Source organism: Diorhabda sublineata, chromosome 3 (assembly GCF_026230105.1).
Source record: "Diorhabda sublineata isolate icDioSubl1.1 chromosome 3, icDioSubl1.1, whole genome shotgun sequence".
Classification (NCBI taxonomy): Eukaryota; Metazoa; Arthropoda; class Insecta; order Coleoptera; family Chrysomelidae; genus Diorhabda; species Diorhabda sublineata.
Genome location: NC_079476.1, coordinates 16,689,900 through 16,707,951, shown reverse-complemented (window position 1 = coordinate 16,707,951; position 18,052 = coordinate 16,689,900). Strand labels below are relative to the sequence as shown.

Here is an 18,052-nt window from a genome sequence, read left to right as displayed (position 1 = left end):
TTTAGTTATACTAGTAGCTAATATCATGACGTTCTCCCCACTATCTTTAACCTCAAATTTTGACATTTCAATGTACACAAAAAACGTTCTAGAAATTTCAAGAATTGGAATTAAAATCGATCTCACTCAAATTAAATGTTAAATACATACAAAATATGATATAAATTAACTATTTCAACAGTTGGATTATTTTTGGAAAGTAACCGAACAATCATAACCTAGTCTTTTACATAATGATTAAACTACCAACGTGTTTTCAATATTTCATTATATATAGCTTACAACTTTGTTCCTATATTATATTAATTAATTGTGGGGGTAGGTTTATCTATTAATTTCTAAACACTCAGTTTATAAGTTTAAATCACCCTAATTTTTCAGCCAATAACTTGCATCATATTGATGGTACTTCTACTGCTGAAGTAATTAATGGTGATGTCTTTTTTGAAATAGTAGATCCAGTAGAATTAGAATATACTTACAGGATTCGTCCAGCCAAAGACTTCGGAGCGCCTTTTGTAAATATAATAAATTTAGTTTTATTATTGGTTATTGAATGTTTTTTTGTAGAATGCCTCATTTCATATTAAAAACGTACCTTTGGTTCCTATACTACCAAAGAATGGATGTAAACCCCCCGATAATTTGGACGATATAGAAGGAAATGTAGCTTTTATTGAAAGAGGGTAAATATTTCAATGTTAGTCAATTTTATAGTAATTTTTTTGATTATATATATTTTTGTTTTAGTGATTGTTCTTTCAAGTTGAAAACCCTCATTGCAGAACGCGCAGGTGCCAGAGCAGTCATAATAAGTGATGTAGTTAATTCAAATCAAGAATATTTTATTGAAATGATTGATGATAATGCAGTGGAAGAAGTTAATATCCCTGCAGGTTACTTATTAGGAAAAAATGGTTTAATGATATTGAAGACCCTGGAGAAGCTGAAAAAAAATTTTGCCATAATTAATTTACCAGTGAATTTGACATTTACGCCAATACACGAAATGAATCAGCCTCCATGGTTGGGTTGGTAGATTTAAAAATGATTTTATGTAATTTTATTTTATTGAAAAAAAATTTGGATGTTTCCTGCTTGTGAGTACATTATATTTATTAAATGAGTGATTAGTAAGTATTGTTAGAAAATTAATGACTAATGAAGCAATAAACACTGTAGATATTTTTATAAAAATTATTATTGGACGATTTCGTATGCTGAAATTGGCATAAACTTAAGTATAAGTGGAATATGTGGAGGGTAGTTCATGTTTTGTAATTGTAATTTCCATTGAAAATTGGAAGTGACATTCAGAAAGTGATCTAAATCTTGTTCTGGGCTAGGATCCTGAATCAGCTGATAGGTAATCTATCCGAACACAGGTTGTAGTTTCTGAAAAGTCCTTTTTATTATTTGTAAATAACCGTGGATTTTACTTTTACATGTTTATAAACATTTTGATATTACCTACTAATATATTAACGAAACAATGACACATAATATAAATCAAACAAAAAAGTTTTTTATTAAATACAGGGTGATTGATTAGTGCCTCCTTTGTCTTTGAGATATCAATATGAAAATTTGAAGGATGTATGTATGTGGATATTGGGGTATCATATACTCTGCGATCCAATAGATCTATTGTGTCCCTCTTTCTTGCTGCAATACTGGGGAACACAGTGTTTGTAGCTGATATTTTTGAAAATCCAGAATGAATTTGAGCGATTATAGCCATCATTAGTCTTCACATGTTCAATCTTAAAGGATGTTCCAGAATGCCATATCATAGTTACATTTTTTTTTAATGAAACACCCTATATTTTATTGCATATTTGGAATCAGCTTGATTTCCCCATTTCATAATATAGGTCTGAGATGTGTTTTACTGGGCATTTAGAAAGTTCAATACTCTGTACAATGTAAGAGAAATTCAAGAATGCAAATCTGTTGCGACCAAAGCATTCGAATAGTAGTAATAATTCTGGGAAATTTTTTATTTCGTTAATATTCATTGAATCTAATACAGAGTGAATCAAAATACTATTACATTATTTTCGAATGAATTTTATTTTTCTCAAAAAAATATGGTCCTAGTACATATTCAACAATACTTCCCCACACATTCAACGATCATCTAGTTTGACTGTGTGTCACTAAGTGATTTGGATTAGCTGATGAATTACAGTGAAAGTTTGGCTAGTTAACACAACCATTTTTATTAAATGTGGCTTCATCTTCAAATAGAACATGGTCGAAAAAGTCTCTCTGTTCATAAACTTTTCGCAAAGTCTACCTACAAAGAGCTTGTCATTTTCTAAAATCAACTTTGGACAAATTTGTCATGAATTCTTTGCACGCCGTTCGAGCTCAATTCTTGTTTGCTGAAATTTATTAGTAGGCTGTAGCTTATGGCGGCAGATTTCAGGGGGCGGCAAATTTTGTTTAAAAACTTCTTGCTCTTTACATGGAGAAACGTTTGGAAAATCTTACAGAAATGAAAGTATTTTGATGAAAATACTAAATACTTAAACAACTGCTGAAAGCTTTATTAAAGGTACTTTATGATCATGAATATTGCAACAGGGATCTAATATAATTGAAATTTAGTTATTTTCACAAATGATTTAGTTATAAATTTCAACTAAATCACTAAAATTTTTTCTCTATGTCTATGTTCTACAATGGGCCGAAGGTCGATTCCATTTCAAGGACTAAGGTACTACAATCAGAACTCTTAGTATGAACAAGTTAAAGTGGAAGCTGATTCAGCAAAATTTTTTTAGAAGCTTGTCATAAAAGGACACTAAACTATTGTTTAAAAATGCTGTAACCAACTTCTTATTTAATTTCACTTTTAAGTCCCATATGGCACTACCTGTGCCCCGGGTACTATATACTAACAAATTATGGATATTTTCGTTTTTGTAAATTTTTTTTTCATTAATAAAGGATTATTATTGTTATTATTAATATTATTAAATCTACACACACAATCAGTCATTCAATATCATTAGAAAGCATCAAATTTAATTTTAGAGTTTATTTTCTTTTTTTTTTTTCGTAAAAAATACCAATTCAAATTATTTTTCATTATTTTAAATATAAAACTGAAGAATAATCCAGAATTTTATATATAAAACTTTTGTTTCCGAATTATTGATAAATTTTATTGATAAAAAATATAAAATGAATAATTGTGAACTGAGATATCGGATTTCAGGTGGCAAAAGGTGAAAAGCCTTCATTCCTTACACTTGTGTGTGGGTTTTCAGTAACTGTCTACAAAAAATCTCCTGTAACAAAAGTTTTAAATCGTTCAAGCTTTTCATAGATAACTGAACCCGTGCGATTGAACCGCTCCATCAACATCTCCAAGCTTGCTTCCATAGGTCGCCGCCTTTCAGGAAACCGTTCATGGTATACTCTTGCCGATAGTAAAGCCGTTCCCCCTCATTAGCAAGTACAGTTTCTATACCAAATTGGCAGTCTGTACCGCATGCATACCGAGGCTATGTTATCAAATAGAGACATCCGGATTGGTCGGTAGGATTCGTTTTCGGTACGATTTTCTCTCGGAATACTGGCTTTTGGTACTCAAGATCAGTCCACACTCTGCATCAACCGAACGAGTAGTTGCGAAATATTTAACATTCAATTCCGCGTGCTACAAAAGTGTTTAAGAAAAGAGTTCTTTGTGAACAGTTTGCAAGTATTGGATTTACCAAAATAGTTTTTTCTATTATCATAAACGAATATTTTCAAACATGGCATTTTGCACCCAATATTGACACATTTGCTTGCGAAAATTCCATATGTTGATATTTGCAGTTCGTAACGTTGACAACAATTTAAATATTGACCCTTCGCTTTCCTGAAGTTGTAACTCAAGGCCTAAATAGACAAAAAATATTCAGAACAAGTCAAAATATATTTCAAGAAGGTATGCGGTATTTCAGAGAAGAAGGTAAGTGAATTTTCAGCATACCTACCTAACTAAATAAAAGGAACAGACACAGAAAGAGGGAACACAAAGTTATCGAGATTGTCCTTGTAATATCTGGGCTTGGGCAGTTTGTATTGTACGTTGCTGACCGATCGGAGATGATTCTCGTTGCTCGAAGGTTTAAAAACTGTTCTCAGTCTGTTGCAGGGAAGAAACTGTTACTTTGGATTATGTCTTTTTTGTTAGCAACACAGTCACAATCATGTTCATTGATTCGTTTAACTTCTTTCTAGTCACGGCACAACGTCCTATTTCTTCCAATTTTCTCAGCAAAAAAGAGTTCAACTGATTGTTTCATGAAAGATCTCGCAACATCACTTGGTGCCATTTTTATTGCGTGCAAGCTGCAATTTTAGGCAGAAATCTAGTTAATTTTTTCGCTTAACAACCTATCCATCAGACTTCAAAACCAAGGCAGTAGTAGATATAATTATTGACAGTGATCCACTGACCACTTTTTCACTTCGTTGAATACTTACTTAGTTTTGTTACCATCATTTTTAAACCGGTCACAAAATATTGAATCAAATTTTAAGTGAGATATTTGTTTAATTCACTTATTAAATTTTTGGTAGTGGCAGCCATGATGCAATGGCAAGAAACTTGCATAATGTCAAACGATGTGCAATATTTTGACCTTGCAAGAAATTGCTTGCATGCGTTGTCTTTCTTGCACCATATCAAGCGGCTTTTAATCTGAAAGGTGACATTGAATCAATGACTATTCCTGAAAATTGTATATTTATACTGTTCTTATAACGGGTGTCCGCCAGAAAGGTATACTACTTTGTTTCTATATAATTTTTGATTAAATGAAAGGGAATAGATCTTATATTGATAAATGTTTTATTTAATGTCGACAATTATGTATTGAATACAATATCAGATAAATCTCCGCCTCTGTTAGCCTCACAAATGCGAGCCCTGTTGAGCACTTTTTTCATTACCATCTCACACGCGGTATTTCATTAATTCCATCACGAATATTTTGTTTGAGTTGCTCCAGCGTTTCTGATTTGTTTGCATAAACCTTGCTTTTCAGATATCCCCACAAAAAGAAGAAGTCCGGAGCAGTCAAATCAGGCGACCGTGGAGGCCAATCAACATCACCATTTCTTGAAATAACTTATTGTAATTCCATTGTAATTTTGGCTGTATGCGAAGTGGCACCATCTTGTTGATACCACATGTTAATCAAGCCCAAAGCATGTAGTCTTGGCGTTAAAAAGTTTTCACGATATCGCTCCTCATTGACAGTTACCGTTACGCCGCCAAAGTTGTTCTTGGAAGACCAAGTTCCTGAGCACGACGTCGAATGAATTGTTTTGAGCACTTTCTTAAGCAGCAGTATTGTTTTCAGCCGATCTTACAGTACGTTGTGGTCAATGCTTGGGCTTATCAGCTACAGTTCCTCTTTCTTCGAAATCATTCACTATACTATAAATAATGTGTCTTCTGGACACGTGGTTTCTCCCAAAAGTTTCACGTAAGTTTCTCATCGATGATTGATTTTGATAAAATGTTTGAACGATTACAACACGCTCGTTTGCCGAATATTTTTCCATAATAAATTTGCCACGTCTCTACTTCACGACTGCCAAATATGAACTGTCAACACTAATGTTTACCAAAATAACAGCAAAACAAAATAGTATACCTTCCCGGCGAACACATTGTATATACTTATTTAGTAAGCTCCAATGTAGAGAAAAAATATTTTTCAACCATCGATTTCTTTTTTCCCTTGTACAAATCAAGAAAATGTATAAAATATAATTTGTTGATATAATATGTAGACAATGTTGTTATTTTTTCTGAATAAAATTAATAATTAATATAGTTTCTCTTTGTTTTAAATTCATTTGCATCTTCCGTGCGCTGTTACTAAGGTATTTAAAGTAGATTAGATTTTTTCAGTGTGATTTAAAAGACAATTGAAAGGCATAATTGAATATATTAAAATATATCGAAACATCAGGGGCGGATCGGCCTATACGTTTAAGACTTACCTTTATTTAGCAAGTGGAATTGTATGAAATGAATTTATAACAGAAGTTAAAAGAATTATGACCGGTTCAAAAACTAACAAAATGAAGTATCAAAAAATAGTTAACAATGATCGCACTATAACATGACTGAAATTGCGAAGAAATTTGGAGAGTACTACCAAGAAAACAAAATGCCCCATACACAATATCACGATAGTTTCGTGATAATTGAATTTAAAGTTTCTATTTACTACGAAAAATTGGTAAATGAATTCAAAAACTTTCTATTTTGAATTTGAAATCTTAATATATAAAAATTCAGTGTCCGTGTATATATTCCGAATGAACTCAAAAACAAGTCAACTGATATCCATGAAAGTTGGAATATATATGTAATTTGGTTTAACTTAAATGATAGGATAGTTATTATTTAAATTAATGGTCTCAATAATTAATAATAAACTGATCATCAACGTTGATTGTTGTTATTAATCGCAGTTTCCATAAGTTTGGAACAGATGGCGCCTGCATCTCAAAGAATTCGCACAGCTGAAATTCGTTTACGAGAACAGCGTGATAATTGTCTACAAGAAAATGCATTGAGAACCATGGAGGTACGTCAACAACACATAGATTCATATAGAGAACAAAACCGAGAAAATCAACGAACCAACCGCGCAGTGACACGTGGATCATTTGTTCGTCTTGCATTTAATTATGAACCAGACATCAATTACTCGTCTGATTTCAAAGTTGCTATTGGTGCGATGGACAAAATATGCAATTATTTTCAGGCGTTAAAATTTCGCAATAAAATACCCGGCATCAGGAAAAGTTTATTGTCACCACTCCCTACTCCATCTGAACCTTTGAAATCCCTTCTTTCTGGCATTTCAAATGAATCAAAATTACTTTTGCGTAAGACACGAAAATTTAATTCTTGCTTCCAAATGACGTCGTTTGGAGCATCCAAAGCTTGTGATTTTTCATCTGATGGTCGTAATTTTGAGACATTCAAAATTCAAGGCCAAGTATATAAAAAAATTGGATCATTGATGCCAACGCCAAATAAAGATCCAAAATTTCTTCAGATCTATTTTATGGGCAATTGTGAAGAACGTGTAACAACTCGATGCCAGTATAATTTCATTGAACACGCAGAAGAGAGAGCAATTGTATTGTCATTAGAATTATTTCAAATCAAATCACTCAACCACAGCAACGCGTGGCCGGGTTTAGTGGTATGGTTATATTTTTACTATTGTTCATATAAATAGGAATAAAAAAACATTATAATATAAATACAAAAATAATAAAAACAAAGAAAAAAATAGACCTACAAATTTTTAGTAGAAAATTGCAAAAAAATATTTATTTGTAGCCTAAACATTGTATAACAAAAGTAATGCGTTATTAGTACCGTAAGAACAAATAAAAACGTCCTCAAAGTAGACCAAAGTCAACAATTTTGTCAAACTTTGTGAATGAGATTAATAAATCAATTTCAATCTATCACGTGTTTGTATTCTCCAAGCCTACCATGAGGATTTGCACCAAACGTAGAATTCCTCAGGAATGTCTCCTTTTTTGCACAACTGCAATAATCTATTTTTTTTCTTCTGTGATATAGGAAGTGCTTTTGAATATTAATTCTTGAGATTCATTTCTTGAAAATCCTTTGGACGCCCTTTGCTAAAAACATGAACGTCCTTAAAATCTGCAGAATGTTCGTACTTACATTGTACATATTACTCCTGGACTGTTTTTTTCATACCTATTTCACTTTTGACCAATCGACTGTTTCTCATTCAGTTTTCTTGATTATATTTTGGGATAAATCTGCCAAATCCCTAAAAGTTGAAAATAGCATTTTGAAAATTTCATGAGCAGAGCTCTTCTCTTAAGCAATTGGATCTTGCTAGCTCGAAAATATTCAATCAATTTTAAATAGTGTATGTCCACTTTATAGAAACTTGTGTTCAATAATGTCCAAATTTGTAACCTGAATCAAGTATAAAACAAGTCCGGCTATATTCTGGTTACGAATTTGGCCACCACAAATATCAGAATAAAAACAGAGTTGCTTGATTTCAGGATCTAATTGCATGATATATTTTAGAAGACAACTTCCTATCTTAGAGCTTCCTCGTTTTCCTTGTAACTCTGTCCATCCATTACAAATAGCGTCGCTGGCATCACGTGACTCATAAATTTTAAAATTATACATACAAAGCTTTACACCGTGATACATCGAGCTATTGTCACTTGAAGGTATCTGAAGAACTCAAATCAAATGTACAACACATAAATGTCTTATCTCTTTGGCATTTTTGTTTGTCAGCGGCTTTGGCATTGTTCCAGTCTTCTTTACTTGCTAGATGCTGTCTGTACTGGTCTTCCAGGCCTCTCTACAGCAGTTTTAAAAGAATCGTATTTAGTGCATAGTTGACAAAAATCTTTTTTAGATTAATAAATGAGAGATCCAATGGTACGAATCGGATACAGTTTGTACGTTTGCATTAAACGGCTCTTAAAAATTTCTGCGCCTTCGCCGCCTGGTGATTTTCGGTCGAAACATCGACTTAAATTTGAGGTTATAACAATTAATTTATCTTTGACTAACAGACCCATCCTACATATTACCGAACTGCCTCCAAATCGTTCATAAAGTATAGTATCTAAAGATAGTGATCCAAGTTATGAGCCATGAACCTCAAAAGAAGCGCACAAAGAGATCTGAACGATTTAGTTCGTGATTTGAATTTATCTATAATATAGTTTGAGCTTTTGCGGTATATAGATTGAACGACTGTAATCTGCTTTCCCCTCATACGAAAACTTCTTATTCTCGACATCATGTAGATGAAATAAAACATTACTTCTCCAAATCAGGTCTATTGTGATAACGTTACAGTTTTGATGAATTTATTAAATTTTGAATATTATCTAAATCTCTGACGATTATACATCGATTCTTTAAAAACTAGATTGAAAGCAGTGTTGTCGCATAACGAAAGCAAACTCTTTCAGTGGCGGTTGGTTATAGTTCTAATTTGAAGGAGATTTGCGAAAATATGAGAAAAATTTTAAAGGCATTTCTCTTTTGCTTGGACTACAGCTTGGTTAGACAAAATTTTGCTGTTTCATTTACGGATGGGACAGTCGGGACAGAAACAATCACTATACATAGAAAGTGTGGCCTAAATCACTTATTTCAGGGTGTTAAAAATGATCCTTTAGTGATATTCTTCTACTATCATTATAGTCTGATAAGAAAGCTAAGCTAAAGATGGCGGTGGATTTGTATATCTGAAAAATAAAATCCTCAAACTCATCGAGGCGAAAATTGGAAGGAATATTTGTAGGTCCACAAATGCGGCAACTAATCAACGATTAGAGCTTTAAGAAAAACTGTATAATCAGTAAGGAAATGTTTTGTAAGCATTGGATACCATAAATCTGATTTATATAAAGCCTTGGAAAGTAATATGACCTTAAAATACATATACTGGACTCTTGTCTGGATTTCTTTCCGGAAAATTGAGGTGGTGTGAGTGTCGAACATGGCGAGAGTTCCATTAGGATATTTAGTTAATGGAGAAGCGCTATCAAGGGAAATGAAGTTCAGGAATGCTAGTAGTTTATTGTTGGAGACTTAAAAAAACTTTCCAGAAGGCTAAAAATCACGAAAATTATAAGTACTTGTTCTATATTTAGCAATAATATCTTTAAATGTAGCAGATGTTTGTATTTATTATGAAAATATATGTTTTGATGTTACAATGATACATGACGTGTCAATTGTTTCTCATTTTCATATTATTGTTTGATGGCAGTATAATCCAAACATTTTTATGTAGCAAAAAAAGTTGAAATTTTGTTAAGCAGTGTAATTGATATTGAGCAATTATCAACGTTTTGTCCATTTACACCAATATACAGCAATGTTATTTGTTCTAAAGGACTCCTCCACGAAGAAAACGACGGTTTACCTAACCAAATTTGTCTTCTGACGTCACAAATTACCACGACTATTTCCTTCGAAAAATTTAAGCCAACCAAAAAGCTGTAATATTTTATGTTTACCTAGCAACGATCAAATTTCAGCGATAATACTGCACTAGTGCCAAATTTTCGTCTAGGATTAATAAACATCATTTGGTTTTAATTTTATATTTTAAGAACAATTATTGAAAATGCAATTAGAATATACAACTTTACTGGAGGCCGACGATGGTGTTTCTATGCTGCTTCCACCACTTCTTATTGTTACTTCGCTACTGTCATTTCGCATTTTTTGTACAATTTCCTCGTGGTGTTCACTATTTACTTGGAGGTAACTCTTTATCGAGACCTGATTTGAGTGTCCAGTAACTTTCATAATTTGATTTTCTGAAACCCCAACCTTGGCAAGCTAAGTAACTGCCGCAGCACGGTTCGAGTGATTTGTCACTTTTATTCTTTTCGTGTCAATTCCTATAGCTTCCGCTGCATCTCTTGTCCACTTTGAAATTTCATTTTGTCCTACTGGACAATTTTTAAAAAAACCTTTTGATGTTTCTTTCATCCATGATGGGTTTACAGTTAAGGAAAGACGATCCACTGTAATATGTTTTCCTCTTTTTTTCTTTCAACATTTTAAATTAAATTTTTCTCAGGAAATAGTCTGCCAAAATGCCCTCTCGTGCATGTCAAATTGTCTCATAATTTCCTCTCGTGCGCATTCGCGCACTCGAGAAAATTAAATTATCGACAATTTGACATGCACTCGGGACATTAATATTGATAATACCTTATTTTATAGTAAAATATGAACAAATAACATAATAATGTGAAATGTGGTTTCTTTTATGCAACCTTCTTAAGTTTGACAAAAATGAAAAACGGACCGAGAAACCAAAGGATTTTCAATGTCACCAACATAAAAATTTTCAAAGGATGACTACACAGTTGTAATTTATGACATCACCTTTCTTTCCTTTTGAAAGAGTCTTCTTTCTTCTAACCAAATTGATGTGACGTTTTTGTTTACAATATTCCTTCTCAAAAATATTCCAAGTGCACCTATTTCCTTATTCAACTGAAATATACGAGGATATATTGAAAAATTCTTAGCCTACTATAGAACCAAACAAAATTTCAATGTCAAAATATTTTATTACTCAACATAGTCTCCTCTTAATTGGATACATTTATTACAGCGAATCTGCAATGTCTCTGGACCTTTAAAAAAAATGTGTCTTCTTGCTCTGCAAACCAAACCTCCAGAGCTTTTATTATCTCCTCGTTAGAAGAAAATTTACGACCTTTTAAACTTTTTTTTAGTTGAGGAAAGATACGATATTCGGAGGGAGCCAAATCTGGTGAATAAGGGGGGTGTTCTAGTATCCTAAATCACGAATTTTTTGCATGGCAACATGAGACCCGTAGAGTGGTCAGTAATGTGGAATAGTAATCTCCAGTTATTATTCTACCCTTATCCAAAAAATCAATCATGATTATTCCATGGCAATCCCAAAAACCTCAAGCAAGAACTTTTCCAGCAGATTTTTTGACACGAAATTTCTTAGGTCTTGGAGAACCAGAGTGTCGCCATTCCATCGATTGTTGCTTTTTTCTGGATCGTAGAAAGTCTCGTTTTAAAATCGAGTACAGATCGCACGATGCTCCTACTCATGCACGCTTTTGGTCAACATTCAAACATTTGGGGATCCATTTGGCAGCAATTTTTCTCATATCCAAATTGACGTGAACTATATGATGTACGCGTTCGTATGAAATATTCAGTGCCTCAGATATCCGTTTTAGCCCAATTTGACGGTCTGATAAAATCATGTCATGAACTGCAACGATATTTTCGGGGACTGACACAGAAACTGGCCTTCCCGATCGGTCATCATCTTCAATGGAATATTTACCTTTTTTGAAGCCTGCAGTCCAATTTTTCACGGTCGCGTTCGAAGGATATTGATCACCAAGGGAATTAAGCATCTCTTCGTAAATCTGCTTACCTCGTAACCCTTTTAAATACAGGTAGTTGATGATGGCTCAATACTCCAATTTTTCGATTTTCACAATTTCGGTTGACTCTGGTTTACTTTTTTGACGTCAAACTTTACACTGACACTTCTGATAAGCTATGGTAACGCAATATTTTGTTCAGCACGTTTTTATAGTGGTGTAGAAGCTTTAGTCAGACAAACTTTTGTGGAAATAAAGCGGCGATATTTGCAAAAATAATATTTTTTTTCTTTCTATTTTAAGAACTCTGTCATAGAAAACTGACTTTTAAACATTCATCTTTAAATCTGGTTATTTTTACGATAATGATAAAACAATCGGGAATTTATACAATTGAAAGTGTGTCACGTAGATTTCCACACCGGATTCTACACATAGAAAAAAAAACAATCAGAATAAGCATTCTTTATTCATAAATTACTTGATAATTTATTGGATTTTATTAATATTCTATCTTCATCCAAGGTAAAGTATATACATCAATACATTATGCAATCCATATTAGAACAATTTAATTGATATATCGACATTGTTATAAATATAAGATGCAGTAATATAATTGGAGTAGACAATTAAAAAAAAAATTGGAAGGGAATTTCAATAAGTAATTACGCTGTGTGGCGCTGCAAAAAAATGTGCTTTGCAAATTAATTATTAACATTATATTTATATAGATTTTTATTTTAAATATAAATGAAATGGTGACTATGGTGACAACGTCAGTACTTGAAAGTGATTTTGTGAAGAGAACATCTCTTGAGAAGATGAGTCTTTCAAACGTTTTATGCTTGGTAAGAGATTTAATATTATATTTATAAGAAGATAATTCATTAAAAAAACTTCATTTTCCAGTTTTCAGTTGTACAGATTAATATTTTAACTACCAATTATAAATAAATAAATTTCTACAATCAAATGACAATTACCAAATATTTTAATCAAATTAAACTACATAGTATATAAATACCTTTTTTATTGGGAACGTGGCAAGGAAACACCAAAGTGGACTAACTTCAATATATTTTCCGAGGTTTCGAATACTTATGTATTCATCGTCTGGGAAAGTATTCAAAAGAAATATATTAAAGTTAGTTCACTTTGGTGTTTCCTTGCCACGTTCCCAATAAAAAACTATTCATAATATAGCTGACAAAGACTTCTTTACAATTCACGTACATAAGTATCTATATTATTTCATGAATTTGCAATATCTAAATAATTCTATACAAAAACTTCATAAACATTGATTTTTTTAACAGTAAGTATAAATTTGATTAAAAATTTTTTATTTAATCCTAATTCTGTTTGATTGGGGGTTATAATATATGCTTTGTTCTCGAAGCCTTTCTATATTTCGTTTGTTTGCTTAATCCTTCGCGTTTTATCCTCTTTCTCTCAGCTGCTTGTTTCAAAATTTCAATCCTTGTTTTCCTTGGGTTTTCTCTATAATTCTTATTTGCTATTTTGAATTCAAACGTTTTCTTTGGTATTCCGTTTTCGGGCACCCCGGCACATATGTCCAAACCAATAGTGTTTTATACATCTTATTTACATCTGTTTGTCATTAGTAATTATCTAATAATATTTATTATGTCTTCTATGTATATGCATTTATATTATCTAAATACCAATTTACACCACCGGTGAAAAGTTTTAGTTTGCGTCAAATACAACAAATAAAAACAATAAGATCGATTTTGATACTTGAATGGCAGAGTTTAAATGAGGCCGTACGACCTGCGATGACCAGCATCGAAGTGGTCGACCAAATGGGTTGACAACTCCACAAATGTTGAAAAAATCCACGGAACGACATTTCAAAAACTGCAGTATATCGCATATTAACTGAAAATTTGGACATGAGAAAGCTGTGTGCAAGATGGGCGCTGCGTTTGCTGACAATGACAAAACATCACTTCACATCATCAAATAACAATGGACTGAAAAGAGAGAATCCGCTCTAAAGAAGGCGAAGACCTTTTCATCTGCAAGCAAGGTCACGGCGTCAATTTTTTGCAATGCGCGAGGAATAATTTGCATTGACTTTTTTGAAAAAGGAAAAACTATCAACAGCGATTATTATGCCAACTTATTGCAAAGTTTGAGCGAAGAAATCAAGCAAAAACGGCCGCATTTGGTTAAGAAGAAAGTGTTGTTTCATCAAGACAATGCACCAGCTGACCCATCCGTTATCGCAATGGCCAAAATTAATGAATTAAAGTTTCAATTACTACCTCATGCACCCTATTCGCCAGATTCAGCCCCCTCGGATTATTTTCTGTTCCCAGACTTGAACAAATGGCTCGGTGTTCAAAGATTTCCAACAATGAAGAGGTGATGTAAGCAGTTTTGGCTATTTTGAGAAGCTTGAAATTCCAATTATAAAAAGGGTATCGAACTTATTTAACATCGCTGGGAGAAGTGTATGGAGCTGAAAGGAAATAAAGTTGAGAAATAAATATATTTTTTCACAAAATTTTTATGTTTTCTTCGTTGGGCCAGGTACTTCTGGGACTCTTCTCTTTCTTGGTTCCAAGGCCAAATGATTACTTTTAGTTATTTCTTCCTTTCCAATTCTTTCAAATAATCTTTGCACAGCTTGAAGGAATGCTTGGGATCGTTCTCATGCTGGAAGATAAATTGTCTGCCGATCAGGTGCTGGCCATAACATACTACAATTTCCTTGAATATTTTTTTATAGCTTCCTATCTTCAAAATCCCGTAAATTTTTACTAGATCTCCAGTCGTCCTCCCTCCGAAACATTCCCAAATCATCACCGCACCTTTGATGTGTTTTACAATCGAGATCGTCACAAAAGCATTCTTCTCTTATAGCCAAAAACCTCAAACATGTGTCCAATTTTTATGTTCTTTGGTCCAATTCAACCTCTTAATTTGGTTTTGACGTGTTACAAGAGGTTTCCTTACTGCCACCCTTCTAAAAAGGCCAGCTTCCCTTAATCTCCTATCCATCGTAGAAATACTGGAAGGCAGATCCCTAGATTCATTGATCTGAGTTGCTATCTTTGGGCCTGTGAGTCTTCGATCACGTTTACTGATTAATACAATACGTTTATCTTTGGTGGTTGTGGAGACGGCCCTGAACGTCGAGGTATTTTTAATTCGGCGGCAATGGTACGGTTACTTTTGCCAAGACTATGAAAACTTGCCATTAATACGTATTTCAACTGATGGTTCCTTGGTTTTACCCATTTTAAAACCAAGTCTGAATTTGTGAGAACGAAAATAATTCGTATAATTCACAGTTAAAGAATAATAACCAAATACTTGCAAGTTTTATGTGCAAGTGTATTATTTTGAAATTTGATGAATGGATTATCGGTTGGTCCTAAACTTTCTACTGAGAGTGTATATACTTTTTTTGGCTTGAAAATATCCCTATTGTCTTTTTATGTGTTCCTGTTCTTAGTATTTTCTTTCCTTCCCTTGATATCCTGTGTAGTCAAGTCGTTCTCTACTTCTTTTCTTTCCTTCCTCTTCTTCTAGCTCCTGGATCCCACTGCAGTATTGATAAGACTATTGTCTCTCCGCCTGCTTTCCACAAATGCCCTAGTCATTTTTTTATTTGTATTTTATACTCTTATTCATATATTTTCCTTCAATTTTTTTTTTTTTCATATCTTGGTTGGTTGTAATATTATTTTTATTATTTTCTTTTCAGCAACTCTTAATTCTTCTTCTTCTCTGTTTGTCATTGTTTCTATTCTGTAGATTAGTATCAGTCTTATCATTCTGATGTATACATTCATTTTCGTCTTTATATTTAGTATTTTTATTTTCAAAATTTTGTTATTAGCATGATTAGTTTTCCTCTATTTCCGATCTTCTTTCTCCATTGTTGTTTATCATTATTTCTAGACATTTGAAGTTTTGTATCTCTTCAAAATCATTCTTATTGTTCCCTTTTTGGATTACTCACATACCTCATAAATATTTTATTTAGTTTAATCTACCAGTTCCTTCACGTGGATCGTCTACTATTGATTCAAGTAAGTTTAGAATCACTTCGCACTTTCAAATATGCGTGTTTTTGACGTAAATTTGTCTTAATGCACCAACTGTGATTTGCGAAGCTTCCAGACGGCCAAAACTCAACAATTATCGACGTGTTTAACCCAATACCTTGTTATTTATCAAAACTTTCCTTTTGAATAACTTGGTCTAATGGTGAAGATAGAATCTGTTAAATTTAATTCAATATTAATAACACAAAACAAAAGCTTCTGCAAAAACATGAAATTTTAAGATAATTAATAAACTTAGGTCTGTTAATGTAATTTTTCTTCAGTTGTTTCTGGTCATGGTGTACACCATGATGGTATCAGCAGCTCCAGCTCCAGCACCTGTACCAGTACCAAATCCTAAACCTCAATGGTTAGCAGCATATAGCTACCCAGTGGCTTACGGCTACTGGCCAGCTTATGGTAGGTGACAGAAATTGTAATTTCCTTATTTATATTAGAGTAGTATCATAGAACATAAATCATAAATCCAAAATTACCCCTGTTGAACATGACTGGTTCATTTTCATTTATTAAATCCCACTCAAAGACTATTTTGTTACAGTCTAACTCAGCTTTTCCCAAACTTTTAAATACACACGTGGCTGTGAAGAAAAGAAATGCTTATCAGACTCATCTTTGGGACTGATCTTTGCTTACAGCTTCACTCGTTTGATTGAACTGCTTCCAAGTCGCGTGGTGCCCTTCCGAGCTTTATTTTTTGCTAGGCATCATCGGACCACACATTCTTTACCAGTAGCCTCAGCTTACCTTTTTCATAAATTGTAGTTCTTTGATTCACATAGCAACAACTGCGTTGCTCAGCAAAATTTCAAAATGTACGGGGGTCCACGTGGCGTCTGCCGTCTACCGCTGGTTTAACATGACGCCGCCAAAAAACCAGTTGAAATTTTGGTCTCGTCAAACGAATTTATAATATTTATTGGCGGCAATTATTAAAGAATTTTCTTTTATTTGGGCACCGAAATATAGCATTGCATTTAAATAGCCCAGAGCAAAAGAGTTGAACTCGTGTCGAGTCCATTTTCGAACTGTCCTCCTTTATAATCAAATTGCCCCCCTGTGGGGCGTGGGCCACACGTTGGAAAACACTACATTACAAAAAAGGGTATAAATATTAGTTTAGTAGCCCTTCTGACAGATAAATTCCATAGTTTTCATTTTCTCAAAGCTCTAAAACACTTTTTTAAGCTCTGGAACCCATAGTAAATATTTTTGTATAGCTTTCTCCCAAATTAATGACTTTAATATAGCAAATTAATTTTTTCAACCACATAAAAGAAGCAATTCGTATTTCTCAGAAAGATATGCAATTCCCTCTATGTACTACTTTCAGCACAAAATATTAAGAGTCTCGTTGAAAAAGTATAGTGTACACCGCGTGTGAAATTTAATAATTCAAAAGAAATTATGAAAAAGCATACAGTCGCAACAAAAAGCAATTTCTTTTGAGGAAGTGTTGTACTAAGTTTAACTAGGAATACCTTTGATGTTAAAGGAATTTTTTCGAAATACAGGGGTGTAATAGCTTACGAAACATCTGTGCCATTTTCATAAAATAGCTACTGTCGACTTGTTGGGAGAAGTGTTTGTGTTTCATTAGCTTGTATCTCAGAAACTTATGAATCATTGTGAATAGTTTCCTGTCATTCCTTTAATTTACAAAACATCCTGTATATATTGGTTACATCAAATTTGTTATATTTTTATAATGGTTAATTTTATTTTATAGGTTATGCTTACGCATCTCCATATTACTACATTTAATTGAGCTCTACCGACGATATTCTTCAATGAAGAATGAAGGGGAATCAAACATTTTTTTTTTAATTTGAGTATTACAAATAAAATAATATGTAACAATTGTACAATTATTAAAATAAATGACTGTTCTAAAAATTGGATTTGAGTTTATTGAAAAAAACCTTTAGATTACACTAATCGACAAAAATTTATTTTTATTTTTCTACTAAAATAGAATTACTTCATTG

General features: G+C 32.9%; 1 protein-coding gene across 4 annotated transcripts; it reads left to right on the top strand.

Annotated features, from left to right (window-relative positions):
• The first annotated feature begins 44 nt into the window (after positions 1-44).
• On the top strand, positions 45-17,959 carry LOC130441909 (PRADC1-like protein). 4 transcript variants are annotated; one of them, XM_056775779.1, is made up of 6 exons: positions 45-318; positions 382-518; positions 571-686; positions 751-3,970; positions 16,328-16,463; positions 17,794-17,959. In XM_056775779.1, exons 1-4 carry the CDS (start codon positions 234-236, stop codon positions 1,037-1,039), a joined length of 627 nt encoding a protein of 208 aa, XP_056631757.1. In that variant the 5' UTR covers positions 45-233; the 3' UTR covers positions 1,040-3,970; positions 16,328-16,463; positions 17,794-17,959. The 4 variants fall into 4 exon arrangements, with proteins under 4 accessions (XP_056631757.1, XP_056631758.1, XP_056631756.1 ...); XM_056775780.1 differs by lacking the exons at positions 16,328-16,463; positions 17,794-17,959 and adding an exon at positions 5,052-5,801; XM_056775781.1 differs by lacking the exons at positions 45-318; positions 382-518; positions 571-686; positions 751-3,970 and adding an exon at positions 12,555-12,809.
• The last annotated feature ends 93 nt before the right edge of the window (positions 17,960-18,052 follow it).

What these genes read in the sequence shown, in the direction of transcription:
- LOC130441909 (XM_056775778.1), top strand. Translation starts at nt 3,949, where the DNA reads ATGCGGTATTTCAGAGAAGAAG. An exon ending in GCGGTATTTCAGAGAAGAAG is followed by an intron (nt 3,971 to 6,495) that starts GTAAGTGAATTT and finishes TATTAATCGCAG; the next exon opens with TTTCCATAAGTTTGGAACAG.